This window comes from Sturnus vulgaris, chromosome 3 (assembly GCF_052056855.1).
Source record: "Sturnus vulgaris isolate bStuVul1 chromosome 3, bStuVul1.hap1, whole genome shotgun sequence".
Lineage (NCBI taxonomy): Eukaryota > Metazoa > Chordata > Aves > Passeriformes > Sturnidae > Sturnus > Sturnus vulgaris.
In genome coordinates this window covers 84,454,524-84,478,485 of record NC_142245.1, presented here as the reverse complement: position 1 = coordinate 84,478,485, position 23,962 = coordinate 84,454,524, and the positions used below count along the sequence as shown (strand labels likewise).

The 23,962-nt window shown below is 37.1% G+C and overlaps 1 protein-coding gene across 6 annotated transcripts in view; it reads right to left on the bottom strand.

Annotated features, from left to right (window-relative positions):
- COL12A1 (collagen type XII alpha 1 chain) overlaps window positions 1–23,962 on the bottom strand; it is a 98,196-nt gene that overhangs the window by 62,779 nt on the left and 11,455 nt on the right. For 5 of the 6 annotated variants that reach the window (XM_088162152.1, XM_088162153.1, XM_088162151.1 and 2 more), the window contains 11 exons: window positions 23,190–23,333; window positions 22,250–22,306; window positions 21,303–21,566; window positions 21,025–21,189; window positions 20,396–20,569; window positions 19,289–19,579; window positions 18,464–19,066; window positions 16,836–17,108; window positions 14,327–14,599; window positions 13,144–13,416; window positions 1,487–1,756 (listed from right to left, as the gene is read on the bottom strand). The exons of the other annotated variant lie outside the window; for it this stretch is intronic. In XM_088162152.1, the coding sequence (XP_088018278.1) occupies window positions 1,487–1,756; window positions 13,144–13,416; window positions 14,327–14,599; window positions 16,836–17,108; window positions 18,464–19,066; window positions 19,289–19,579; window positions 20,396–20,569; window positions 21,025–21,189; window positions 21,303–21,566; window positions 22,250–22,306; window positions 23,190–23,333 (2,787 nt within the window). The remainder of the gene's footprint in view (window positions 1–1,486; window positions 1,757–13,143; window positions 13,417–14,326; window positions 14,600–16,835; window positions 17,109–18,463; window positions 19,067–19,288; window positions 19,580–20,395; window positions 20,570–21,024; window positions 21,190–21,302; window positions 21,567–22,249; window positions 22,307–23,189; window positions 23,334–23,962) is intronic. 6 annotated transcript variants of the gene reach the window in all.

The window sequence follows — 23,962 nt, the reverse complement described above, 5'->3', positions numbered from 1 at the left end:
GTAAAAATATGGATAAATTTTTACTTTATCATATACAGATATATTCAAATGCATGACTAAAAAATTAGTTCTGCTGTATTAAAAAATAAAATTGCCCTTTTTAAAATTCCAGTCTTTGATTATGGGGAAGACACAGGGGAATCTCACAGGCCATTGTTAATTATTTTTTATTTTGAATGGGCTAAACAAACAGAAGTGTGGATTTAACTACTGAGACAAAAAAAGGGGGAAGTATAAATTACATGATGACACAGCATAATTGGGAGTTTCATTTAGTCATCTTTTTGGTAATCCATTAAATAATGGATTCAGCACTCTCAAATGAAAGTGATAAATTATAAAGTCGTTGACTTTCATGAACACAATGTCCTATAGAGTTCTGATTTTCTAAGTTTTGACTTTACAGGTCTGATAAGGTATTGGTGAATACCTAAACAGCTGGCTGTTGAACCCGATGCAAACTGTCCTTCAAATAGAAGTGAGTGACTTTCCAAATGCTTGGAAAATCACTCATCACAACATAGCATATGTGCTGAAATAAGCCCATGAACTAATAAAGCATTTTCTCGACAAATTGCAGCATTCAGCTTCTAAGAGATATTTTCCAGACTGTACAAATGGTATAAATAATCCCAAGTGAACAGACAGGTATGCAATGCTGGCTATCAGCCAAAATAAGCCATCCAGGTTTTGGCAAAGCTGAACCTTCTTGACATGGTGGAATCAGTCAGTATTTCATCACACAGTAAGGTAGGCTTTGTAGGAACTGACAATTTCTAATTGCGTGTATACCAGAAAGATATAATATTAATTTCAGGCTATTAGCCCCAGGTCTGGGGCTATTGATAGGCCTAATAGCAAGTTCTCTCAGTCAGCACACAGAGAGAGTCAGTACAAACGATATGGCTAGGCTGCATACCTGATCTGGAAAAGTTAGAACAGCCAGTGCTGCTGTGCTTGAATAAAAAAGGAAGCTGTGGGACAGCAGTCTGCTTTGACTCTGAGGAGTCAGCTCTTACTAACAGCAGCAGTCACTACTCTTGCAAAACCTTAAGAACAATTGCACTGGGTCAAGGACAAAGGTTAAAGTAGTTCAGCAGCCTGTCTCCAACAGTAGTCAAAACAGATGCTTAGGACAGAGCACAAGAACACATAAACACACACGATGCTTCCCCAGAGCCCTCCCTCAGGCTTTGCCTTCGCATGGCCGCTTTAGGCAAACAACAGAAATGTCAAGCCTCATCCAGGACATCCCTTCATTCATTCTGACCCCTTTAATTGCCAGTTCTTGCTATGAAGAAACAAGTCATCCCTGGTCTCTGTGTTTTTTCACTTTGCCTACACTGCAGGAGAGGCTTGAGCAAAACAACAACAACAACAACAACAAACAAACAAAACAAACAAAAACCCCCAAAAACCAAAAACAAACAAACAAACAAACAAACCCACCAGAATGTTACAAATGGTGATAATGTACTACACTTACCATCAGTAAACGCCTCTCCTTCTACTGGGTCTCCTTCTCCGCTGCTGTAGTCTGCATATACTGAAACCCTGTATTTAGTCTCTGGCTCCAAGCCTTCTATCACAGCATCCACTGTATTTCCAGGGACTCTCTTCTCTCCCATGGTATCTTCATAAAGTGATTTCCATACTATCCTGTAATAGTTAACTGTTCCTGGAGCTGGTGTCCATGATAACCCAACTGTAGTGTCAGTTATGTCTGTGGTAATCAAATTACGTGGTGAGCCACGTTCTGCAAGAAAGAAAACAGCATATTGTCTCTTATATGCAAATAGCAAAAGTTAGCAAAGCACAAATGTAAAAGTCAAATGATCTTAAGAGCTAAACCGAACTTCTCCCTTCAATATTGTTTTCTGTAACATACAATGGTAGTCCCAAGAGAAAATAGATGAAGGTTTCAACAAAGTGTTTAAAGCTAACTTTAGACTATGAATGATCCTATCCTTACCATGTAATATACTTAGCAGTCAGGCTATAGAATATGCAAAATGAAAATGGCAGTATTCAAAGACCTGGAATGAAGCCAGTGCTTAAATGTGATGCAGCTCACTTAGTTAAATTTTAACTCTCAAAATAATATTTTATTTCATTCACTCATTTTTATTGTTATGTATGTAACTTTTTTCCTAGGGTTAAATAATGGAGACTTTTCACAGAATCACAGTATCACAGAATCTGTTGAGTTGGAAGGGACTGAGAAGGATCACCAACTACCCACCCTGCACAGCACCATCCCCAGGAGTCACATCATGTTCCTGAGAGAATTGTCCACACACTTCTCAAACTCCATGAGGCTGGTGCTGTGACCACTGCCCTGAGGAGCCTGTTCCAGTGCCCAGCCACCCTCTGGGTGAAGAACCTTTTCCTAATATCCAACCTAAACCTCCCCTGACACAACTTGAGGCCATTCCCTTGGTCCTGTCACTGGTCACCACAGAAAAGGGATCAGTGTCTGCTCCTGTCTTCCCTCCCATAGTCGACATTTCATTAAACAGGACCCTCAGTGGGTCCCTTTTCCTGGCACTGCTTTCCAGCATCTCATTCCCTGTTCTGTCCACATATCCAGGATAGCCCCATTCCAGGTGCAGAATCCAGCACTTTCCTTTATTGGACTTCATAAGGTTGGTGATTACCCAGGCCTCTAATCAGTCAGAGTCCTTTCTAAGACCACCTTGTTATTTATTAGTACTAGTATCTTCCAGAGTCCCTGATTTACCTGTTCATCTATTTCATTTTACATTCACAACTAATTTGCAGTGTGTTTACATCATCCCACACTTACTGTAGAAAATATTCTCCATCTTTCCTCCCTGTACTTTGTTTCAGCCAGCTTGGAACAAAAGAAGCAGCTCATTAGTCTGTGAAATCCAGTTGTCAGACGGATATGTGAGTCTCACCTAACACATCAGAGTAATTCCTCTGCTTAAAAAAGAAGCTCATTGGTCTAAAGTGGTGCAGTGAAAGGAGTGCCTCTGTTTAATGTTTAATGTACATTTATAACATATGTTCAATTTTCCTGTTGCAATGGCTTGCTTTTGATGGCAGGAAAGGAGCATTGACTGGTAGATTTAGTGCAACAGCCTCACCGCAGCAAAATCTGCAAAAGGGCTCTGTGAAACCTAATCCACATAGACAAAGAAGTACTCAATTCTTTGGTGTGTATTCTCTGTGGGATTCTCTCTTCTGAGAGACTCTTGCTTAGCAAGAGGACTTAAACACTTGGGGTGGCCTTGTGGCATCACAGCTAAGTTTTACCTTCACTGATAAAAATATATCCTTATACTAATCCATAGCAGCCCCAGGACCAGAATCAAAATTCTTTGAACACAAAGGAATTCAATACTTATCCAATTTCCACTACTTAGTCTCATTGCAAGAACAGACCTCAGTACATTCAGAAGCCTGAAGCATTTTCAGGCTAAGCAATAAGTTGCTCAAAGTCATATACTGAGTTTTCACTTTTCATATTCTTCTTTTACTTCCATCACAATCTGCAACATTTCCAAACACAAGCCCACTGGAGCAGAAAAGATTGCCTGTAGAAGGTTTTGCTTTAGAAGCATCAATTAATCCCTTTTAGCTTAATGGTGAACAGAAATTAATGTCAACCTATCAAAGATTCACCAGCTACACAGAATACAGAATCAGAGAGTACCATAACAATCACAAAGATGACTCTCAAATACAGCTAACAGAACATGTGTTGTGGGGGGGGGTTCTGATTTTAATTCAGTCTTAGGGATATTCCATCATGTTTTTCTAGACACAGTTCTTTTTCCATTCTAACTCTGCATCAGTTCTTAAAATTGTACCCTTCAAACTGACTTTTAGCCTCACAATATAAATTACCACAATTTATGGCATCTTCTTTTCAAAAAAAGGTTAAGATACAGAGGGCTTGGTAAAGTTCACTTATAATTTCACAACAGTGATTGCATATACTTAAAAAGTTATAGTGAAAAGGCCCAATTCAGCTCATGCTTCATGAAGTCTCACCAAATTCAGTGACTGCATTAAATGAAAGCCAGGGCAGAATCTTAACTCCAAATAACAATTTTCCTGGAAGCCTGAAAAAAAGATTTGCCTTCAAAAGTAAATTACACCAATTTTTCTGTCTGCTCTTAAGCTCCTACTCTCAAATCTTGGCTTTTTCATACAATAAAAAAAATATTAAGGCAATCCAAATGGAAAAAATATGGAAAACCTAACTTGATAGAATGCACAGATGTCTCACAATAAAAACCTTTCTTTCCATATTTTAATGTAATATAAATATACAAGTTACTTTATTTTGGCTACTTTAAAACATGTCTCTGCCACAACATGATTTCAGTATTCAAGTATCTGCTACCACAGCACAATTTTTTGCAAGTCTACTCTTGGATACTACAGCTAATGATATATGTTGGAAATACAGCAAAAATAACTTCTTATTTAAAATCCGTATTGATTAAGTCATTATTGAGGTCATTAAATAACAGAGGAAAATAATTTGTTTGGAATGGATTATAATGAACAGCAGTTACTGTAATATGTTGGTTCTGAAAGAAATATTCTTTGGAACTAAATGTCTTTTTTATAAGGCAAGGTAAAAGAGGGAAAAGGAACTGGGATTTCTACCAAACCACTAGAACTAAATGGAAAATTTCTACTTCAAATAGTTGGAAACTGCTGACAAGACAACTTACCTACTAAAGGGAAATTAGACTTTTTATATGTTACACTGCAACTGAGAACATTTCTTTAACAGAACACGCTAACTTGATTTGCACCTCACGTGTGAGGTGGAAGTTCACTCATAGCTTTTTTCTGCTCCACTTGATCTGCCACAGTGTTGTTTTTTTTTAATTTATTATTAGGAGAACAGCTATGTTTAAGATGCAGTCCAACTCTAAGTCTTAAACTGTTAGGATTCCATGAAATATTATCCAAGCTGCTACACTCAGAATCAAGAAACACATTTATGCTCCACGATAACACTGGTATAATGTGATCACTAACATACAACGAGACCTATGAAATATTCTTCCCTTGGATTAAAATAAAATACCTGGGTAACTTGGTTATATTTCATGTACACACAAAAATCTAAAAAACTGTAACACCTGAGCACTCTCTTTTTTTCTTTGGCCAATGTGCTCAGAAATGCTTGTTAAACATCTACTTCTTGTCTGCTTGTTTAAACAGGATGGTTAAGGAGCATGGAGAGACAATGCACATCATAAGAAAGAAAAGTGATGGCTGGCTAGCAAAAGATTCCTGCTTTTCCTTGACTGGAAATGGAAGCTAGTGTATGTTCATCACTTCATACAGCCCCCAAGACAGCAAACAAGGATGGAGTTGGTTTTTTTAAATTATTCCCTAACAGGCATGATGTGATGCTCTGGAGGATCAAACCAGCTAGTGTAAGCACAGCTGTAAACCATGGTGAGTACGTACACAGGAAAACAAAGTGCATGCATGGACAGGTCAAATCCTTGCCTGGGAGAGCAAGACAGGCAGCAGCTTCAGACTGTCAGATTCACTTTAGCAATTTTTAGCTCAGAGCACTTTTCACTGCCTACAGTACCCTGTACATCTCTATCACTGCTTAGAGCAGACACACTATCAAAAAATCTCCTGGTAACTTTCAGTCAGGTGCTTTTATACCCTGTTCTGGACTTCTGAAATGTCCAGTTTCCATATTAAGTTTTTCCACTGTAGTGTGCCAGAGACACAATGTGATATTAAAGCAGTTTCCCTCTGTCCACTTGGCTCACTTCCTGTAGCTCTCCAGCAATGACTGTTGTTATTGAACACAAGACTGAATCAGCTAAAATTAAAATGTTGACATTCATAAAAATCAAATGTCCTTATTCAAATGGCCTTTCCCCTTAGAGAAGTTTACACAACTCCAGCTGATCGCAGTGGGAGATGCAATTTGGGCCCAAATTTTACATGCAATTTGGGCCCAAATTTTAAACAGCTTTCTGTACATGTTTTTTAAAAAACAGGTTTCCAAATCAATCTGCAGTGGTAAATTTTGTGCAGGGCCACGTTTCATTTAAGTTAAACATAGGACTTCTGTAAGCCAGCCTCCTGAAATGTCAGAATCAACTAAATAAGCCTTCAATTGCAGAGGCATAGACCAAAATGTTCTGGCCTGAGTCCTGCCTTGTTTACAATGGGCAAAAGTCAGGAGTATCCGATTATGTCATCAGGCTAGATTGCCACAGCCAAGGATCCAAGTGCATGCATCAGATGAGTGGATAGAAGGATCACTTCAGTGTTACTCTAATGGTCAAACTCTTCTCAGCACTGGAGGAAACAGTCACTTAGGTGGGCTGATATCCCTCCCTCCAAGACATAAAGTAGTTAGCAACCAGCCCTCAGGCAAGTGGAGAGGGGATGTGGCCATGGTGCAGGGGAAAGCCAAAGACTTGCTGCACAGAGGCATCCTCACATGACCCCATTAGAGCAGATTTCTTCTCTTTTGCAGACAGGCAAGAAGATGCCAACCAGGAGAGTTCTAATCCAAAACAGAGGAAGTTTAACCAGAGCACTCCTGAATCCCTGATCTAGGATAATGCCAACAGGTGCTCACATTCAGTGCCTTTAATATTCTGTCTTTTTCAAAAGTTATTCAGTTAACACTGTGTAGAAATATCTTCTTATTATTCACTCAACCTTCCCCCATTGTTTTTTTTTCTGATACATATTTCATTTCCTTGATAAAACGAAGATAATTTCCCTCAGATTATCAAGTCAATTTCAAAGGTCACACTCAAAAATCTTGGAATGCATAATTTTAAAAATGCATGATACAGCATTAAACCTCCTGAGACACTGAGTCCTTGTTTCTGCCAGGATGGAAGCAGCGCTCCGGCATCTGACCATTACGTAAAGTCCCTGCAATATGCTAAAAACCTCATTGTAAGGAAATGTCACTTGAATTTGTACTATTCTGCCTGTAGGAGGTCATTCATTTCTAAAGCATTCTTATGTTACTACAGAAACAGCAAAAAAAGGAATCATTTATTTACCAAAGTAATGCTATCCATTTTCTGACCAATAAAGACCCGCTTCCAAAATTCCCAAACCTAAACTATAAGAACCATATACAACAGAAAATCATTTTACACTGAAAATCACACAGTTGTGACAACTATTTTTCATGTATTGCTTTAGTGCAGCCTAATTCTCACAACACAAATAGCTACTCCTCAAACAGGATGGAAGGTTTGGGCCCTATAGCACTGAAACAAAAATTCTCTTTCTAAAGCAGAAGACATAATGACATAATTATCTCTCAAATTCATTTATACTTTCCCGAATATAATACAATGTGTCTCTTTTCACTTATTCTAAAAAGCACAAAGATAAGAAACAAAATGGGCTGACACCTCTGCTAATGGAGACCAGCAACCTCATGTATGCCTATGCCTTGTCCTTTTTTACCAACAGTGTGTCTAGCCTAGGATCTTCACTAAGTGGAAATACTTGAAAATTTCTCAGTGCAAGCAAGATGGAAATCTGATCACTGAATATTTTTCTGGAAAAAAAATTGAACCAGTCTTTTTTCCAAATTTCTCTGAAATTTGTATTTAAAAGTGTAATGACTTCCCTGATTACAGTCAGTTACTCAAATATTCTTAAACTTTTCTGAAAACCATACAGCTGCCAGCAAAAGGACGCATAAACCAGATCTTCAGTTTTCAAGCTTTTCAGACATTTGTCAGGATTAAGCATTTCTGTATTGATTGCTTAATCTAGCAATGAATTTGTTACTCTTTAAAACAACTGCAAATTATGAAAGTTAATCTGTTTAACAGCTAATGTACAGTATGTTCTTTTCATCTGACAGTATGCATTTGGGCAGAAAATCAAATTCTTGCCAGACTCAAAACCACTTCTCTTATTAAAAAATAGATTAGAAAAACAGTAGCTCTCACAAACTGCTTGCTGTCTGCTGCATTTAGACTCACTGCCTTCACCATGTTTCTCATTGTATTTTATTTCTGCTGTATAAAGACAAGTAAAGATCATATGATCCCAAGAAATACTGAAAGCCAAATGGGTTGTTTGGAGTGTTTGGAGATAAGAGAAAGACTTTTCCCTAAGACATTCCATGGGTGTTTCTTGCTTGTTCTTCAATCTGTATTACATAACGTCAAATATAACCGTCAGTGCAAATTTGTTTAGTTCCTCCAGCTGTCACAAGTCCTGTTCCACCCCAAGGCAAATGGCAGCCTTCACTGATTTAATTTACTTTAGCAGTTTCAACAACTTTGTGTGAGCTGAGGGGAATCATAGCCAAAAAAGTATGTCTGAGGAAAATTTTTCCATGGCACCTTTATAGAAGTGCTCCAACCAAAGCTGCCCAGTGATGGATTGCCATGCACTTTTGAAAGTGAGAGAAAAGAAGTGGAGAGTTTTCTACAGTGCATATTTTGCACATGCAGTTATGTTTAAAGCAGTATGAAATATAAAGCTCCAGAATTTTCACCTCTGGATGGTACTTCATAACTGCAGACAAAATCAACCAATGACTAAAAGAGGTCATATAAAAGATGAGAATACTGTAAATTTCCTAAAATCTGGATTACTGAAGAAGGAAAGCATACTCCTTCAACAAAGGGGCAAATACGTTGTTTCCCTTTTCCTGCTCCAAAAACACCGAAAAAGAAAAAAAAAGAAGGAATAAATCCATTCTCTCTGAATAACAATTACCAGGTAATGGAACAGCACTCTCAGAAATGAGTCATTTTCTGATTACTCATTTGCTAAACTCTCTACACTGTGTTGTCTGCGAACAGTTCATAAAATGCTGATCCTCTGGCATGTGTTTATCTTTGGGCTGGACCAGAGAGCTATGCAAACAGTTTATAAAAGAGATTATCTACAGTTACTTGAGGGAATATTTGCCCTCTCTATTTTATGCAGAGAAACAATAAGGGCAAGCATACGCTTAGCAAAAAGAAAAACACAAGGAGAAACTGAGATTACCCAGATGGTAAATGAAATCAAGTACACAGAATGGTTTCTGTTTTTCTGTGAATTGATTTTCCTGTGAATCCTGAAACAAACCACTTCAAAACACTGCAAAACTACCATGCAGAGCAAAACAGAGGAACAGGGGGCAAATTGTGACTGCTCCAAAATATTTTGGAGATAACAAACATAACTGAAGGGCCTTCAATGAATGACTGGGTAGAGAAGTCCATGCAGATCAGGTTAGAGCAGCCTAAAACTTTCTCAGTTTTTTTCTCCTCTGCTGAAGGATACTCTTGTCTGAGAGTAACTGCCCATGTGAGTTCTACTACTACATGCAGAACAAAATAAATCATTACTAAAAGCAGGAAGAATGTTTGTCTATATCCTTAATCACAAGAGACCATTTAGTAATTCAGTAAAATTTCATAAACATCTGATAGTTTGATTTTTCATTTCCTGCCACTTGACTATAAGATAGTTGGCAAAGGTACTGTATCCAGCTCCTCTTTTCTCACTTTCCTATTAGTGCTGAAATGTTCTCTACACCCAAACTGATTCCTCTTAGGCTACATATCAATCCCATGAACTAGCAACCATCCCAGTTTGAAAGGCAATCTCCAGCCTAGCTCCTGATATGACAAGCAACTATGGCACCACTGACTGAATAGATTTGGTGAGAATTCATATGGTGAAGACATCAAGTAAGCCTCATAGGGATTCCTGATACAGAAAAATACTTAAGTGCTCGGTCTTTCTGGGTTGTTGGCAATGAAAAACACACACCACACTATTTTGTTTCTCAGACACTATGGCTCATGGAAAAACTAACTGAAATACTAAACACTTTTTTATGCTTCCTTTCACAGCTTTTTTGTCAGTACTGTTGATAAGTTTATTTCTCCAGAAGTTAAGACCTGTCCTATTTCCAGCCTCATTCAGACAAGTTATTTCAGCTACTCATTAGTCAAGTATTCACTTCACTGACCTGTTTAACTTTTCATCCCGGTCCAACTATATTTATTTTAGCTTCACAGCTAGCATAACATCTCTTTTCATGTAAATTTGTATACTGAGCCTTGAAATTTGAATGTTACCTTTCAGTTCCTAAATTGCAACCCTTTTATTCATAATTGTCCGGGTTTCTTTAAAGGTTTTGTTATTTTATCCTTCACTGTGGTAAGATAGGGCCATACACTGAAATACTGTCTTATATGCTGCAACAAATATTCTGAAAACCTTTCATACTGTTAGTCAGAAAGTCTTTTAAAATACCTACAACTATGTTCAAAGAGTCCTGGCCTAATTCAAGTACTTTTATTGCCCCATGAAACTGAAGATATGCTGATTACTGAAATACACAGTAGATATTTCATGAGGAAATATCATGAATTAGGTCTTTGCTGTCATGCAAAAAGAAATTTGTATTCTGTTCTTTCCCTTTGATCACCCAGTAAGGACTGATATCTCTACAGTGCTCTTAATAACATTTTATCTTACCAAGAAAATTTAAGAGACAGTTTTAATATGAAGAGTAATGTTTTCTGAACAGCATTTTGATAGGATTTTCAAATCTAGCTGAATCTTCAAAGAATTTACACTTGAGTCATAAAGCTATACATGTCAAAATAGTAAGTAATTTTTAATTTTGTTTCCTCCCAGCTGAAGAACTGAATAAAAAGTCGTTCAGTTGAGTGATAGAATTCTCCTTTGTTCATATTTATCCCAAGACAAAATCTGTCACTGATTTTTGTATATAATGTTATAATCCAGTTGCTTAGGGAAAAATGTCTTATAGAAATGTTTCTGTGACATTTTAAGTCCAACACCCGTTTTAAACTTCATCTGGTTGCATATAAGCCCATTCCTAAGATAGAGGCAAATAATCTTTTAAATTATTTGGATCTTTAATGTTGAGAATGTTTTTCTTCTTATTAACAATTTAGCAATGCAGAAAAGTCCAAATAAGAATCAGACTCCTGGAGGAGGACACAGGACAGGGAGCACTGAAAAGATAAGAGAGTCTGTATCTGAGACTGAATTCTGTTTTTCTGATGATTTTGTCTTTTGGATTCTACTGTATTCCATTCACTGCTCTCTCTAGGATGTGTTTTAACTGGAGCTCTAGGTAGTACCCTAAAAGATTTTTCTTTTGCTCAAGTTTTATGATAGGATGAAAAGCTAAGCTTACTTTATGAATTTGAAACACATATGATGTATCCACAGCTCCATGTTAATAAAGGAGCTCTCCTAAGTTTACTGCAAGTTAACTCAATGAAAATGTTCCCACCAAATGTAAACAGCTAACTTGGTCAAATCTTTACTAAAATGTGAGCTATGTCCCTAAGGAAGTGAACCATTCAGTCTGCTTGACAGTGAGACAGAGACCTCTCAAGATTTGCAAAGGAAGACTGAGGCATTCCTCTGTGCACGGATAGCACAGAGGAGAATGCAGGGCTGTCAGTTTCCTATGTCTACTTGGGATCCAGTCTGGTTTTGTTCTGAAGGTGAAATTTGTCTTCCTGGATGGTCGATGGCTCATGTCCTGGATGTCAGTGGAAAGAATAAAGGTGACTCTTGCCCAATATATTCTGCAGTATTGTGAACCTGCTGAGGTGTGTGAATTCAAAATCTCCCACACAGCACAAAATCTACATTTTCGCCCTCCCCTCCAAAAAATGTTAGACTTAGAAAGTGGCAGCACCACCCCCAAGAGGGAAGTTCATTACATCCCTATTATCTCTGGCATTTCTGGAGGGTATGAATAGAATATTGATACTCGATCTCCTTTACTTGAATCTCAGCAATGTTCTGGGCAGGAGACAACTCCTTTCTCCTACAAAAGGAGCCTTTTGGACCTTGCATGGGTAGTGAAAGCAAGGGAGCTAGGAAACTCAGCATGAATTGCAAGGTGCCTGGTTCTCTGACAGCTGCATCCATCAGAGAAATCAGGTCTCAGGCAGTGGGACAGACAGGCAGCTGGTGTCTAGAGCTCTCACTTACTCCTTGTATAGTCAGTGGACAGAGAAATGCTCGTTTGAAGGAAAAATGAGATTTCCAATAGAGTATCTGCCTACTGGAAGTATTTGCCTTTCTTCATCAATCACAGAGGAATCTTATAGAGTCCATGCTGCAAATGGCAGTGTTCAAGTGCCTAAATTTTTGCAGGAAGAATTCGGTTCAGGTGGATTGTTGAAACTGATTTTTAAATTATTTTATTTTATATTTTCCTATTTAAAATAGGTTTTCTGGATTGTTTCCTAGCCTATGTCATAAGCAAAAAGTTAAAGTGGTGGAGAAACTGAGAATCAAGTATATTCCTACTGTAACTTGATTAGCATCAATGGACAAGCCTGAATTCCACATAATTCATCCATAAGTTGTTTTCAAGTGTAGTGCCTACACAGCTGCAGTGCAGTGTCAGCAGTGCATCCCTGGCCAGCACAGAGCAGAGTCACACTTCCTTTCAAGGCCTACGAGGCAGCTTTCCCTATCCTCTGACAATCTACAGATCACAATGAGAATGCTCACAGAGAATTAGTCAGGGATATTATCTGCTCAATGTCAGAGAAAGAACAGCCTTTCCTCCTTATAAGAAAGCCTTTGGGTCTGATTTATGCATGCAGCATTCTGTTTATGCTCAGCTCCAGATTCTTTGCTAGAAGCAGGATTTGACTTCATATGCCTAAGACTACTTGTTTCTCTCATGCAAAAATATCTTGAACCTTGAATATCTTTTTATCTCAGTGCTGCAGAAATGCTGCAGATTTTCAAATGGATGAGATACTTTAACCCCATTAATTAATTCTGTCACATTAAGATCAATACGACACTGAAACTGCTTGGAAGATGATAGTTATAAAACAAAATATTTAATGGAGGCTGATGTGGAAATACAGTCAGTTGTGGCTCGTGCTTCTGGCAACAGCTTTTTCAAGAAACACAGTCTCCTCCACAACCAGTGATTTAACCCACTGTTTTTTCTTTGAGGACAAAGGTTTGGAAAGTCCATGTAAAGCAGGAGAGTGTCTTTATGCCCATTTTTTATTTAGATATTTACTTCTACAGAAAACATGGGAAGACACTTTAAGACACCATAAACATTGGTCGGATATTGAATAAATAAAAACAGAAACAAAAAATAATTACCTTCAAGTGTTTCTCCCTCTCCAGAAAGGGCATCTCCTGCTCCAGAGGCATATAAGGCAGACACAGTCAGTGCATACCTAGTGGCTTGGTCCAAGCCTTTCAGCACTTTAGAGGTAGTGTCACCTTTCACAGTCACTTCCTTAGTTTCACCTCCTGCAACTGGAGTGTACGTTATAAAGTACTGCTGCACTTTGCCAGGAGCAGCATCCCAAGACAGCTTCATTGTTGATGTTGTAGCATCAGAAACCCTCAGATTCCTTGGATTTCCACGGACTGCACATGTTAAAAGATGTTAAAAAAAAAGTTTAAGCAAGCTTATTCTCTGGGTTTATCTTTTAGGTTACCACTACACAGAATTTTATGCTAAAAAGTAATTCCTGAATAGGCTGTACCAACAGCTTACCTGTACTATAATCAGGACTGTACAATCCCATCCCCACCCTCCTAAGACAAAAATGCACAATAAAGTCTACTTTTTTTTTCTTTTCCTGTTAAAGCAGGCTCAATCCTGGAGCGCTTACACATACTAGCACCTCTAGATATGCTCAAATTCAACAAAGAGCCATGTTGAAGTCACTGTCTTCAGAATCATGTCAAAGATGACAAATGAAATGTGAAAATAATATGTTTTGGTTTCCTAAAGAGGTTTTTTTGATGATAACTTCCAGGGTCAGTGAAACTTCAACAACGATACTGTCTGTACTCTCTGGATTTTGTTTAATAAGGCATGATACATGTTAAAGGATCGTGCATTTTCACATACATTAAATCTATAGTGATAACTTGAGAAAATCAAATGTTTCATTAATTTCTTGCTAAACATTCAGCACAAAGTGGAAATAGAGTCTGAATTTACTCAAAAGGTATATAAGGTATATAATTTATATTATTGACAATATGAAGAAACATGGGGACAGTTAATTAAACATACAAGTAGATAATGCGCCCAAGTTACCTTGCCATATCAGGTTCAAGATACTGTATTTTAGAATTAAATATTGCAATTTTGATAAATTCTATAGTCTTAAGTTATTTCTCAGCTAGGCTTGGGCGATGTTATAACTCTCTGTTCGTCTAGGATAATACATATGGACTATATGGTTTATTCTCCTTTCAATATGCATCTGTCAACATGCAGCGACTTTTTCTCATGCTTACTATGTGCACAGCATTGATCATGTACCTTCATCAGTTTTTGCATATCCAGTCAATGAATTCCCAGGCCCAGACTGATACTCAGGAACAACAGACACTTCATATCTTGTATCTTGGATCAAATTCTGCAAAGTAGTTGACCTATCATTTGCTGAGACAGTCACTTGTCTCCTTTCTCCTCCAGTAAGTGGTCTATAAACAAGCCTGTACCGTAGGACATTTCCTGGAGCTGGAGTCCAGCCAACAACAAAGCTATCAGTAGTTTCATCTGTTATCCTTAAGTTTCGAGGAGCACCTTTAACTACAAAAAATATACACATATAAGTTGTAAATATTTGCCTTTAGTGAAGAAGTATCTGAAGCAAAACCATGCCAACCATTCTGTTAGCTCATCCAGTTTACCAAAACTGCTTATATTGCCCTCCCATTGCTTTAGAGTACACACATCTTTAGTAATTTCTGAAGATTTAGAGTCATAGTTACATTCAGCAGTGGAACAAAGTTGTCCCCAAAAGTACATTCATCCCAGTTTATACAACTGCTTCTGAAACTTAAGACAGTCTGACTGTGTTTAGTGGTAACAGTAGGACTGAACTGTGTTAAGGGACATTTGGGCATAGTGAGGAAATTTCTTAACACAACAAATGGTCTAAGTTTCCTTGGCCTGGCCATTTGCTTCTGCACCCCTTCCATTTACAGGTGGAAAATGTCAGTTGTCAGATACACCTGGCTACACACAGGCAGCTATCTTGTTTACAAGAATAAACAAGGAACAAACAGCAAAAAACCCCCACCAAACCAATTCCACTTCTTTGAATTTTTCAAACAAAAAGTATAATCACTGCAATATGAATAGCATCTAATGTTTAAAAAGGTTTCTGAATTTAGTCTTTAACTCAAATAAATAGTTTATCATCCTAGAAACTAAAGAAAATCTGTGGTGAATTCTTTAACCTAGTCTGCTCCTTGACAAAAGATACAGCATTTCAGATGAACTCAGTGGACACACCAAACAAGACTAGGGTCTTCCAACAGACATAAAGATCTACTGTACTGCACGCTGCCTAGCAGTACATAGCATTATCACGTAGGGGAAAGAAGTTCTGACTTTTTGTTGTTTGCTATCTATATTCCATAAGTATTGTTCTTCAGAGTTGAGCAGAATAATTAATAATCCCAGTTTAAAAATGGAAACTTGTTTTTTATTAATCAGAAACACAATACTCAACTTCAAATCCTTTAAAAGCCTGAGACCAAAGTTAATTGCCAAGAAAGCCATCTGGCTCAAACTGTTAGCTAGATCTGCATGGAGAGATGCTGATGTTTATGTGGCTGCAGAAGAACTCTATCTTCTGAGACGTGCTGGGATATCATCAGATCACAATGTTAATAATTATTTAAGGTAGTATCAGTTACAAATGGGAAGACAGATTATTTTTGCTAAAGCTTTTCCTTCTCCTGTCTCTTAGGCACACAAACCACGTGTTCTATCAGCCAAGAATTTGTCTGTTTTCCTAAGGGAAAATTATGTGTGGCCAAAATATTCTGACTGGTACAGTAATGGAAATGTGCACACTGACAGTGAAACCTGTATCTTCCAAACTTAACATCCAAACTAAGCTATTTTATAAGTGTTTATTTCTATCAGTCTTAAGAGGAAAGAGCAATTAACAAATCTTCATGCTGTTTCTTTTGCTCCCTTGGAACCATTTATGTCACCAAAGGTCACAAATGACAGCATGGAATAAAGAAAAAGAGTAGATCAATATTTTTTAAAGCATAATTTAGAGGAGACTGGGTGTTCTTCTACTGGAATAGAAAATCAAATCCACTGTCATGCTGCTCTTTTCAATCAGGAGAAAAGCATCATGGCAACTCTACCAAGAAAATATAAAGCTACGATGCTTAAATTTACAGCCATTTATCACATAAAACACATACTGACATCAATGGAAATTTGAAATCACTTATTGGATCAGACCAATGAATTTCTGATAAAAAAACAGCTAACCAAAACTCAAGCCCTTTAAAGCCTGGTGTATATAAAACAAGATTTCTACTAGTGTTATATTAGATGACATAGCAAATTGCATAGGCACACATTTGTCTTTAAATGTATTGAAGTCAACATGCATTCCTGCATCAGAGTCATAATCATTAAACAGCTTATAAGAGAACCAAATAGTTCAGTTGGAAAGGATCTACAATTTTCATCTAGTCCTACTTGAGTCTATATTGACAATAATTCATGCCACAGAATTTAATATACTACTTCATCCGAATGTAGACCACTGCAGAGGAACACAGCATCCACCCAACCTTTAGGAAAATTAAAGTCCAATCTTAGCAACTTAATATTATTGGAATTTTAACTCTTTACTGAATGCATTGAGATACAATAATATTTATTCTCATCCTGCATGGCAGTACAGCTTCCCAGCCTTAGTTGGCTGTTCCTCATTTTCCCGTTTGCCAGCTAAGCAAATTCTTATTTGAACATATGACTCCCTTGTGTCCGAGAATAATGAGAATCCTACCTTCTAAGGTGGTTTCCTCTCCATCCAAGGGAGGGCCATCACCATCTTCATATTCAGAAATCACACTGACTGCATAAGTAGTTTCAGGTAGTAAGTTGGTGAGAACTGAGCTAGTACTTGAAGCTGGTACTGAAACAATGAATTCTTCTCCACCGACTGCTACTTTATATTTAATGAGATAGGACAAAACTTCAGATCCAGCTGGAGACCAGCTCACTTTGAAACTCTCCGATGTTATGTCAGAAAAGACCATGTTCTTTGCAGGTACATAAGCTGTATGGAAATAAAAATGTGCATATGAGGCATACTTACCAGAATATGTTAAACACAAAATTTCTAATATAAATAAAAAATGTTCCTCAATAATTTGATTTATTCTAATTCAACAGATATTTGGTTGCATTGGCACAATATGTGTTTCTATACTTGCTTATATCTATCAAATTTCAAGAAGACCATATCTAGGCTGCCTAAAATCATTCCATAGTAAGTAAAAGCACCAACTCAGTGATTTCTAGATCAAATGAAAACAGTCCATCTAAAAAAATATATTTATGAAAACTAAATTTAGAATCTGTTTATCAAATTGGGTTCCCTATTTCATATGTCCAACGAACAGCAGTAACATTATGTCCTCAATGGAAACTAAAAATTGTTGGGGTGTTTTTCAGATCTAGATTAGAAATAAGACAAAATAAAAAGTATTTTTTCAGGAATGAAGTCAAAGGGGAAACAAGGAATTTGACACAAGGCACAAACACAAATCTGACATCCTGGGCTTGTTTTGCTTGGCCTAGTCAGCCTAACAGTGGGATCTTAAAACTGTTCAAGCCCTCTAAAACAAAGGCTGCTTTGCTGGTTTGTTCCTCAAAGCTATTCTGAAACAAAAGGCTTATTTTTAAAGAGAGTGGGGCTTTCAACACTGGGGACTCTTCAATGATAGTGTCCTACTAAGCATAGGAAGGGACACTGTGGGTGCACAATTAACCATAAGTAACTTTATCTGATCAAAAGTGGGCCATTTAAAAATCTTTTGAATGTTAAATATTATCCATGTTGGCCTAATTTTGAAGCATGTGAAGACTTTCATGTGCTAGTTCATTTCAGTCTTTACAGTGAGATTGCAATCACTATCACCCAGCATCTGCAGTCTCAAGTTTTCTTGTCTAAGCCAATTTCAGAGAGCCACTAATTTTACCCTAAAAATTAATCAGATTGCCCTCTAGAATTGTTGGCATTTCTTCGTTGCCTTTGAACATCTAAAAAAAAGTTTAGACTTGCCACCTCATTTTGTAGAGCTAAAAAAAGAAAGCTCTGGTAACTGTTTTACTCAAGACATTGAGTGCAAAAGCAGAGTGTAGCCACTAAGGTCATTCCAATAGGCAAACATTTTATTAGCTCTTTAGATATCTACCAGGGGTGGGGGAAAAATATTTCTCCAATATTTTTTTCATTTCCATTTATCCATTAATTTCACTTGTTGCTTTTAATGTTTGAAAATGAGAAACAAATCCCCAGTTATTAAAATTATCATTAAATTCTTTAGGTAATTATAAGCACAAAACATTGGTTCAGATCCTTTTTTCATTGCATTTTCTACATTCCTCAAAGCAATAGTAGCTACTTACATTTTCTCCTTATAGCAGCCAGCTCCTGCTCAATTCTTAGGCAGACAGACTGTGTAAGTTCAAATGATATTCTTTGAAAAGCATCAAAATCTTCCACTGTGTAAACATGGGTGTCTGCAGGAGGTGATGCTATTGCTTCCAACTCTGTACGCACTGCATCCTTCACACCAACTGCAAAAATTTCTACATCTGCATCCCTCAGCTTAATTGCAGGTTCTTTAAAAGCATCTGAAGATTTTCCATCAGTGATAAGAATCATGACTCTTGGCACATTTGGTCTTGATCCTTTGCTGGTAACAAATACCTTCTCTCTCACATATGTCATTGCTTTGCCTGTGTTGGTAGATCCACCTCTGTAGGGGAAGGTGTTAATAGCCTGAATTATGTCTTCCACTCTGTTGTATCTGTTCAAAGAAAACTCCATATGGGGATCTCTGCTGTACTGGACAAGACTTATCTGTACTTTTCGAGGTGATATCTCAAAGCTTTTAACTAACACTTCCAAAAAGGCTCTTACTTTTACAAAATTGGCGATACCAATGCTGTAGGAACCATCCACTAAAAATACAACATCAGCTTTTACATCCACACCACGTGAACATTCTGTGAAGAAAAAAAATAACCACTCTAAACAGCTTTTCAATAGCCACATAGCATTACAATCATATCTGTAGTTCATGTATCACACACAATTGCTTATAAAGAAAATAACTATGCTAAGCAAAGCTGTTTCTCAGAAATAGTAAAGGTATAATATTAAAACAAGCATCAGAGGTTTCATCAATGAAGAGCTAAAATTGGAAAATAAGGTGGGTCCAAACTCACCCACTTGAACTTTTACTGGTTGTGTTTTTTCCATTATTGTTATTGGCTCACTGGGGGTCAGTCCTTTCATTGCATAAACATTAATTTGATACTCTGTGTCAGGAGAGAGATCTTTAACATTCAGAGCAGTAGTCTGAGGACCCACACTCAGTACATGTTGTTTTCCCCCAGCTATCATTGGAATGAACTGCAGACGATAGCCGGTTATTTGGCTTGTGGATGGATCCCAAGTGATTCTAACAGACTTTGAGGAGACCTGGGTGGCCACCAGATTTGAAGGAGGCTCCACCACTGAAAGAAATCAAAAGCAAATTCAAAATATTAGTTACAACTATAAACGTATTTTCCTAGTAGTTTCCATTTTGAGAATAAGTTCAGCTATCTTTGCTGATCTTTATTAAAAATAATTTTGGAGATTTTTTTCTGTTAGCATAAATAGACAGAAATTAATTACAGGACAGTCCAAATGAGACATCAGTGAGGGGGGAAAATATGAACAATGCATTTATGGTCCCCCAAGTATAGCATAAGTTCCAGAAGTGCTGCCCAGCTCTAAAACTGTTTCAACCAAAAGTGAAAGCTACACTCACAGGAACACAGTGGAAAGCATGAACAAATGTAGACTTGAGCAGAGTACTACAACAGCAGTCATCTCTACTGCCATTTTTGTCAAAGAATAACTAAGTTACTTAAAACCTTACAGGGCAAGAAAGCCGCAGTGATACAGCTTCATGTCTGTTTTCTCAGTTTTCTACAGTTTTCATGCTTTCATTCTTAATCTGTAACATCTTCTGACCCTTCACCAAGCAGTTTTCTTCCCTTTAATACATTTTTCCACGGAAGTGATGCCTCTGTCCAAACTGACTCTGATAACTGCACATCACTGTGTTGCCTTTGAAACTACAGAATAATAGAGCTAATTCCAAATCTGCTACATCACATGTTTTGTTATCATGCATTTAAAGACACAAAACTGAGACCAGCTTTCCACACTTGCTAAGCGAGGCAACAGATGAAACTCTAGAAATAAAGCAAAGTAGGGATAGCCTCTTCAATAGACATTTTCATTAACTGAAGCTATAAATATTTTTTTATAAAGTGTCTCACCTTCTTCTCCACTAACCAGTTCACCTAGTTGTTCATCAACACCGGAGCACACTTGCAAGATAATTTCATTCTGTATATCCACAATTCCATCAAAATTAGCCACATTGAACACATGCTTCAGTGATGGCTGAGATGCAATTAGCTTGAGTTCCTTTGCATCTGCTGCTTTGATACCTAGAAGTTGTGATAGACAAGGCTGTACTAAGTAGCCATAAAATACAGACACCTGTGAATGTATTAATGAAGTATCAAAACATCTTTGAGTGAAGCTGAGTTTAAATTATTTCCGTCTTCCATCATGATCAATAATCAAACTACAAAATAATAATTAACGAAATGAGGTGACAGACTCAATTCTCAGCCAGGGAAAATAATGTGGTGTAAGTCAAGAATGAGGCCAAGATTGAAACTATGCTTTTCAGTCATATTAATCTCCATGCAGGAGCTACATAATTACCTCAAATTAACATAACTGGTGTATTCCACTCTGGAGGGCACAAATTACCTATTTCAAGGCATACCCATGAAGAGAGGGGCATAACGAAATTATTCAACCACACAGTCTGCAAAACTTATAAATCAACTTTTTATGAAAGTTAATCTCCCAATCACTAAAAACCTCAACGTACCCAAGGAAAAAACTTCAACTCCTATGTCACGAAGCTGTCTTGCAGGAATTTCTACATCATCTTGAGCTTTTCCGTCAGTAATGACAATTGCTACTTTGGGAAAGCCTTTTCTTGCTCCAGCAGACTCAGTGAAGGTGTTTTGAACAAGGTAATCAATAGCTTCACCTAAAACCAACATCACAAGTTGTGTCTTTTTAGACTTGTATGAACTAGGACTTAAAGCAAATTTGAACTATGAAACAAAATGCTGAATAAACATGTATGTGGGAAATATGTACCTGTCATTGTGTTGCCACCTTTGTAAGGTATCCTTTTAATTGCATCAATAAGGTCACTTCTTCTAAAATACTGATTTAAATTGAATTCTGTTCTTGTATCTGAACTGTACTGAACAACTCCAACTCTCGTCTTTTCTTCCCCAATATCAAAAGCTGATACAAGGGCAACCATGAAGTCCAGAATATATCCAAAGTTATTTCTTCCTACACTCCATGAACCATCTACCAGGAAAACTAAATCTGTCATTGCACTTATGGAGCATCCTGGAACACAACAGGGAAAAAAGGAAAAGCAACTTTATTAGCAAATGAGCAATTGCATTCTTGCAAATTAGTGAGAAATGTCTAATAGAAACTTAGTAGGTAAAAGCCAAAGCAAACAGTTGTTTAAAAGATTGATCTTATCTGGGATATCTTGCTTGGGGAAACATTACTCACATAAGTGAACATCCATATGAGTTTTCTAACAGTCATTATCAAAAAGGAACTGCTTCGAGACACCTCTCACACTAATCCATAAGATCTGTTATGCCACAACTAGTGAAAACACCCATACAAAACTTTTTGCAATGATTTGATGTTACAGAAAAAATTTATTTTGTTACCACTTGTGCCTTGCATCTTTATTTCCCCATTGTAGCTGCACAGGTTCTTCTGCAAAGCCTTTTGTACACAGCACACCACCTTTTGTTAATAGGACCAACACACTCATGGATTTGCTCAGGTTATATGCACAAAATCCCCAGTTTCAGTACCAACTTTGCACCTTAATCTTTCAATGCAGCTTATAAATTCCTTTTATCCCAGTACCTTCACAAGTTTTCTTAACTCTGCCCAAATTTACAAATTAACTTCTTTGGTAGGTAACACAGAAGCACAATTTAACTTTGTGAGCTAGACCACAGATAAGATAAATGTCAGGTAAGTTGAAAAGCAAAGCACCTTACTTTGTAATTGAGCCTCAATCATCTTCTCCTCTGGTATCCCTGGGCCGCCTGTCTGAACTACACAAAGCACAACGTAGACAGAATGAATGGGGGAAATAGCGTTAAATTTTTCAACATCAAAGAAAAGCACATAAGGAATTAGAAACGCATCTGACAAGCCTCAGAATACAAAAACATAAATGCAGGTTCTGGATATACCACCTATACTTACAGGTTTGACAACATAGTATTCAGGGTGACACAAAACATAGAAAATGTAAATATCTAAGAATCCTCTGTATTTGTACATCTTGTACAGTCATTTCCTGAAAATAAACTGCAACATGCGTTGAAGAAATACCAGTACTTCCCCTCTCTAACACCTAGTGGAATTGATAATTAGTAATTTTCCCATGGTTCTTTGTGAAGTCTGAGACATGATACAAAATGTGTCATAGAAAAGTCTGCTGTGCATTTTTATTTAGTTAAATTTATTTTATGCTTCTTAAATTATTAATATAAGTTGTTAAAGCTTAAATTCCATATTTTAGTGTGTAGTTAGGCATATTGTGTCACATTTTATTATTATTGGATGAATATAGTTTGCTTTCTCAAGCAGGATGCCAGTCCAGTTCATTTGTTACTAAGGTCAATGATTCCCTTCCCCTTGAATTCAGAAGATGCAATTTCTAGGAAGTAGGTATAGCTCAAAAAATGTAGTGGCCTCCTGCCAAGAACTCTGTAGAGGTTGACAGAGACTATATCCATGTTAGTATCCTTTGATTTCTTGCAAATTTCTCTGCTTCTACTAGGACTAATGGAAAAAGGCTGTTCAGACAGCTCCATCGAAGGAGAGGTTAGGTATGTGGCAATTTTGTTGGAGAACTGAATCAAAGCTAAGTTTTGTGAATGTCCACTCAGTTATCTTAATTGGCTTTCTAATTGCACTGCAGCTACTTACTTGTCAGCTGGCCAAAAACGGGTAGACTCTCCTCTCTGTCATCATATGAAGCTATTGATACAACATACTCTACATCAGGTATAAGATCTGATATGACAGTTTGGGTAGTGCTAGGTGAAAGAGTAAATTCTTTAGTAGGTCCATCTGCAATAAATATATAAAACACTCAATGCAGCCTTAAAATACAATGATATTGATAAACTGATTGTAAAACAAAATGCAACAGGCAATAATCTATCTCAAACCCAATGATAATTTTAGAATTATACACTTTCTGTTTTCATGAAGTATAAATATTGAAACATGAAACTTTAGGCTAATGTGCTTTTTATAATAGTGAATAAAATTGCTGAAGTGTTTAATAAATTCCAGGAAATTTTAAACTTGAAATGTGCATACAAAATATACTATCATCTAAAAAATCATGTCCTGTTCTGATTCAGTATCACTTTTACATTGATTATTTCTCAAAGTGAAATGAATAATGGCTGTCTTACACAGCATAAGACAATTCTTGAACTTTAAGGTGAAACTTTAAGTATAGAAAAGGAGCAGTGATTATTCTACCTTCTTTTTATGCCTTGCAAAGCAAAGGCATCCAAAACTTGTTACTTGCAGTCCCAAAATGGTAAAACACTATGGCAAGAATAGCTCTAACTTGGAAGAATCACTGTTTTTCCTGTATGTCCTTTGCTGCTACCCAGGCTTGATCACAAACTTACAAAAGATTTTAACGGCTACTCTCGTACCTAAGTTAGATATAGGTGAAAATA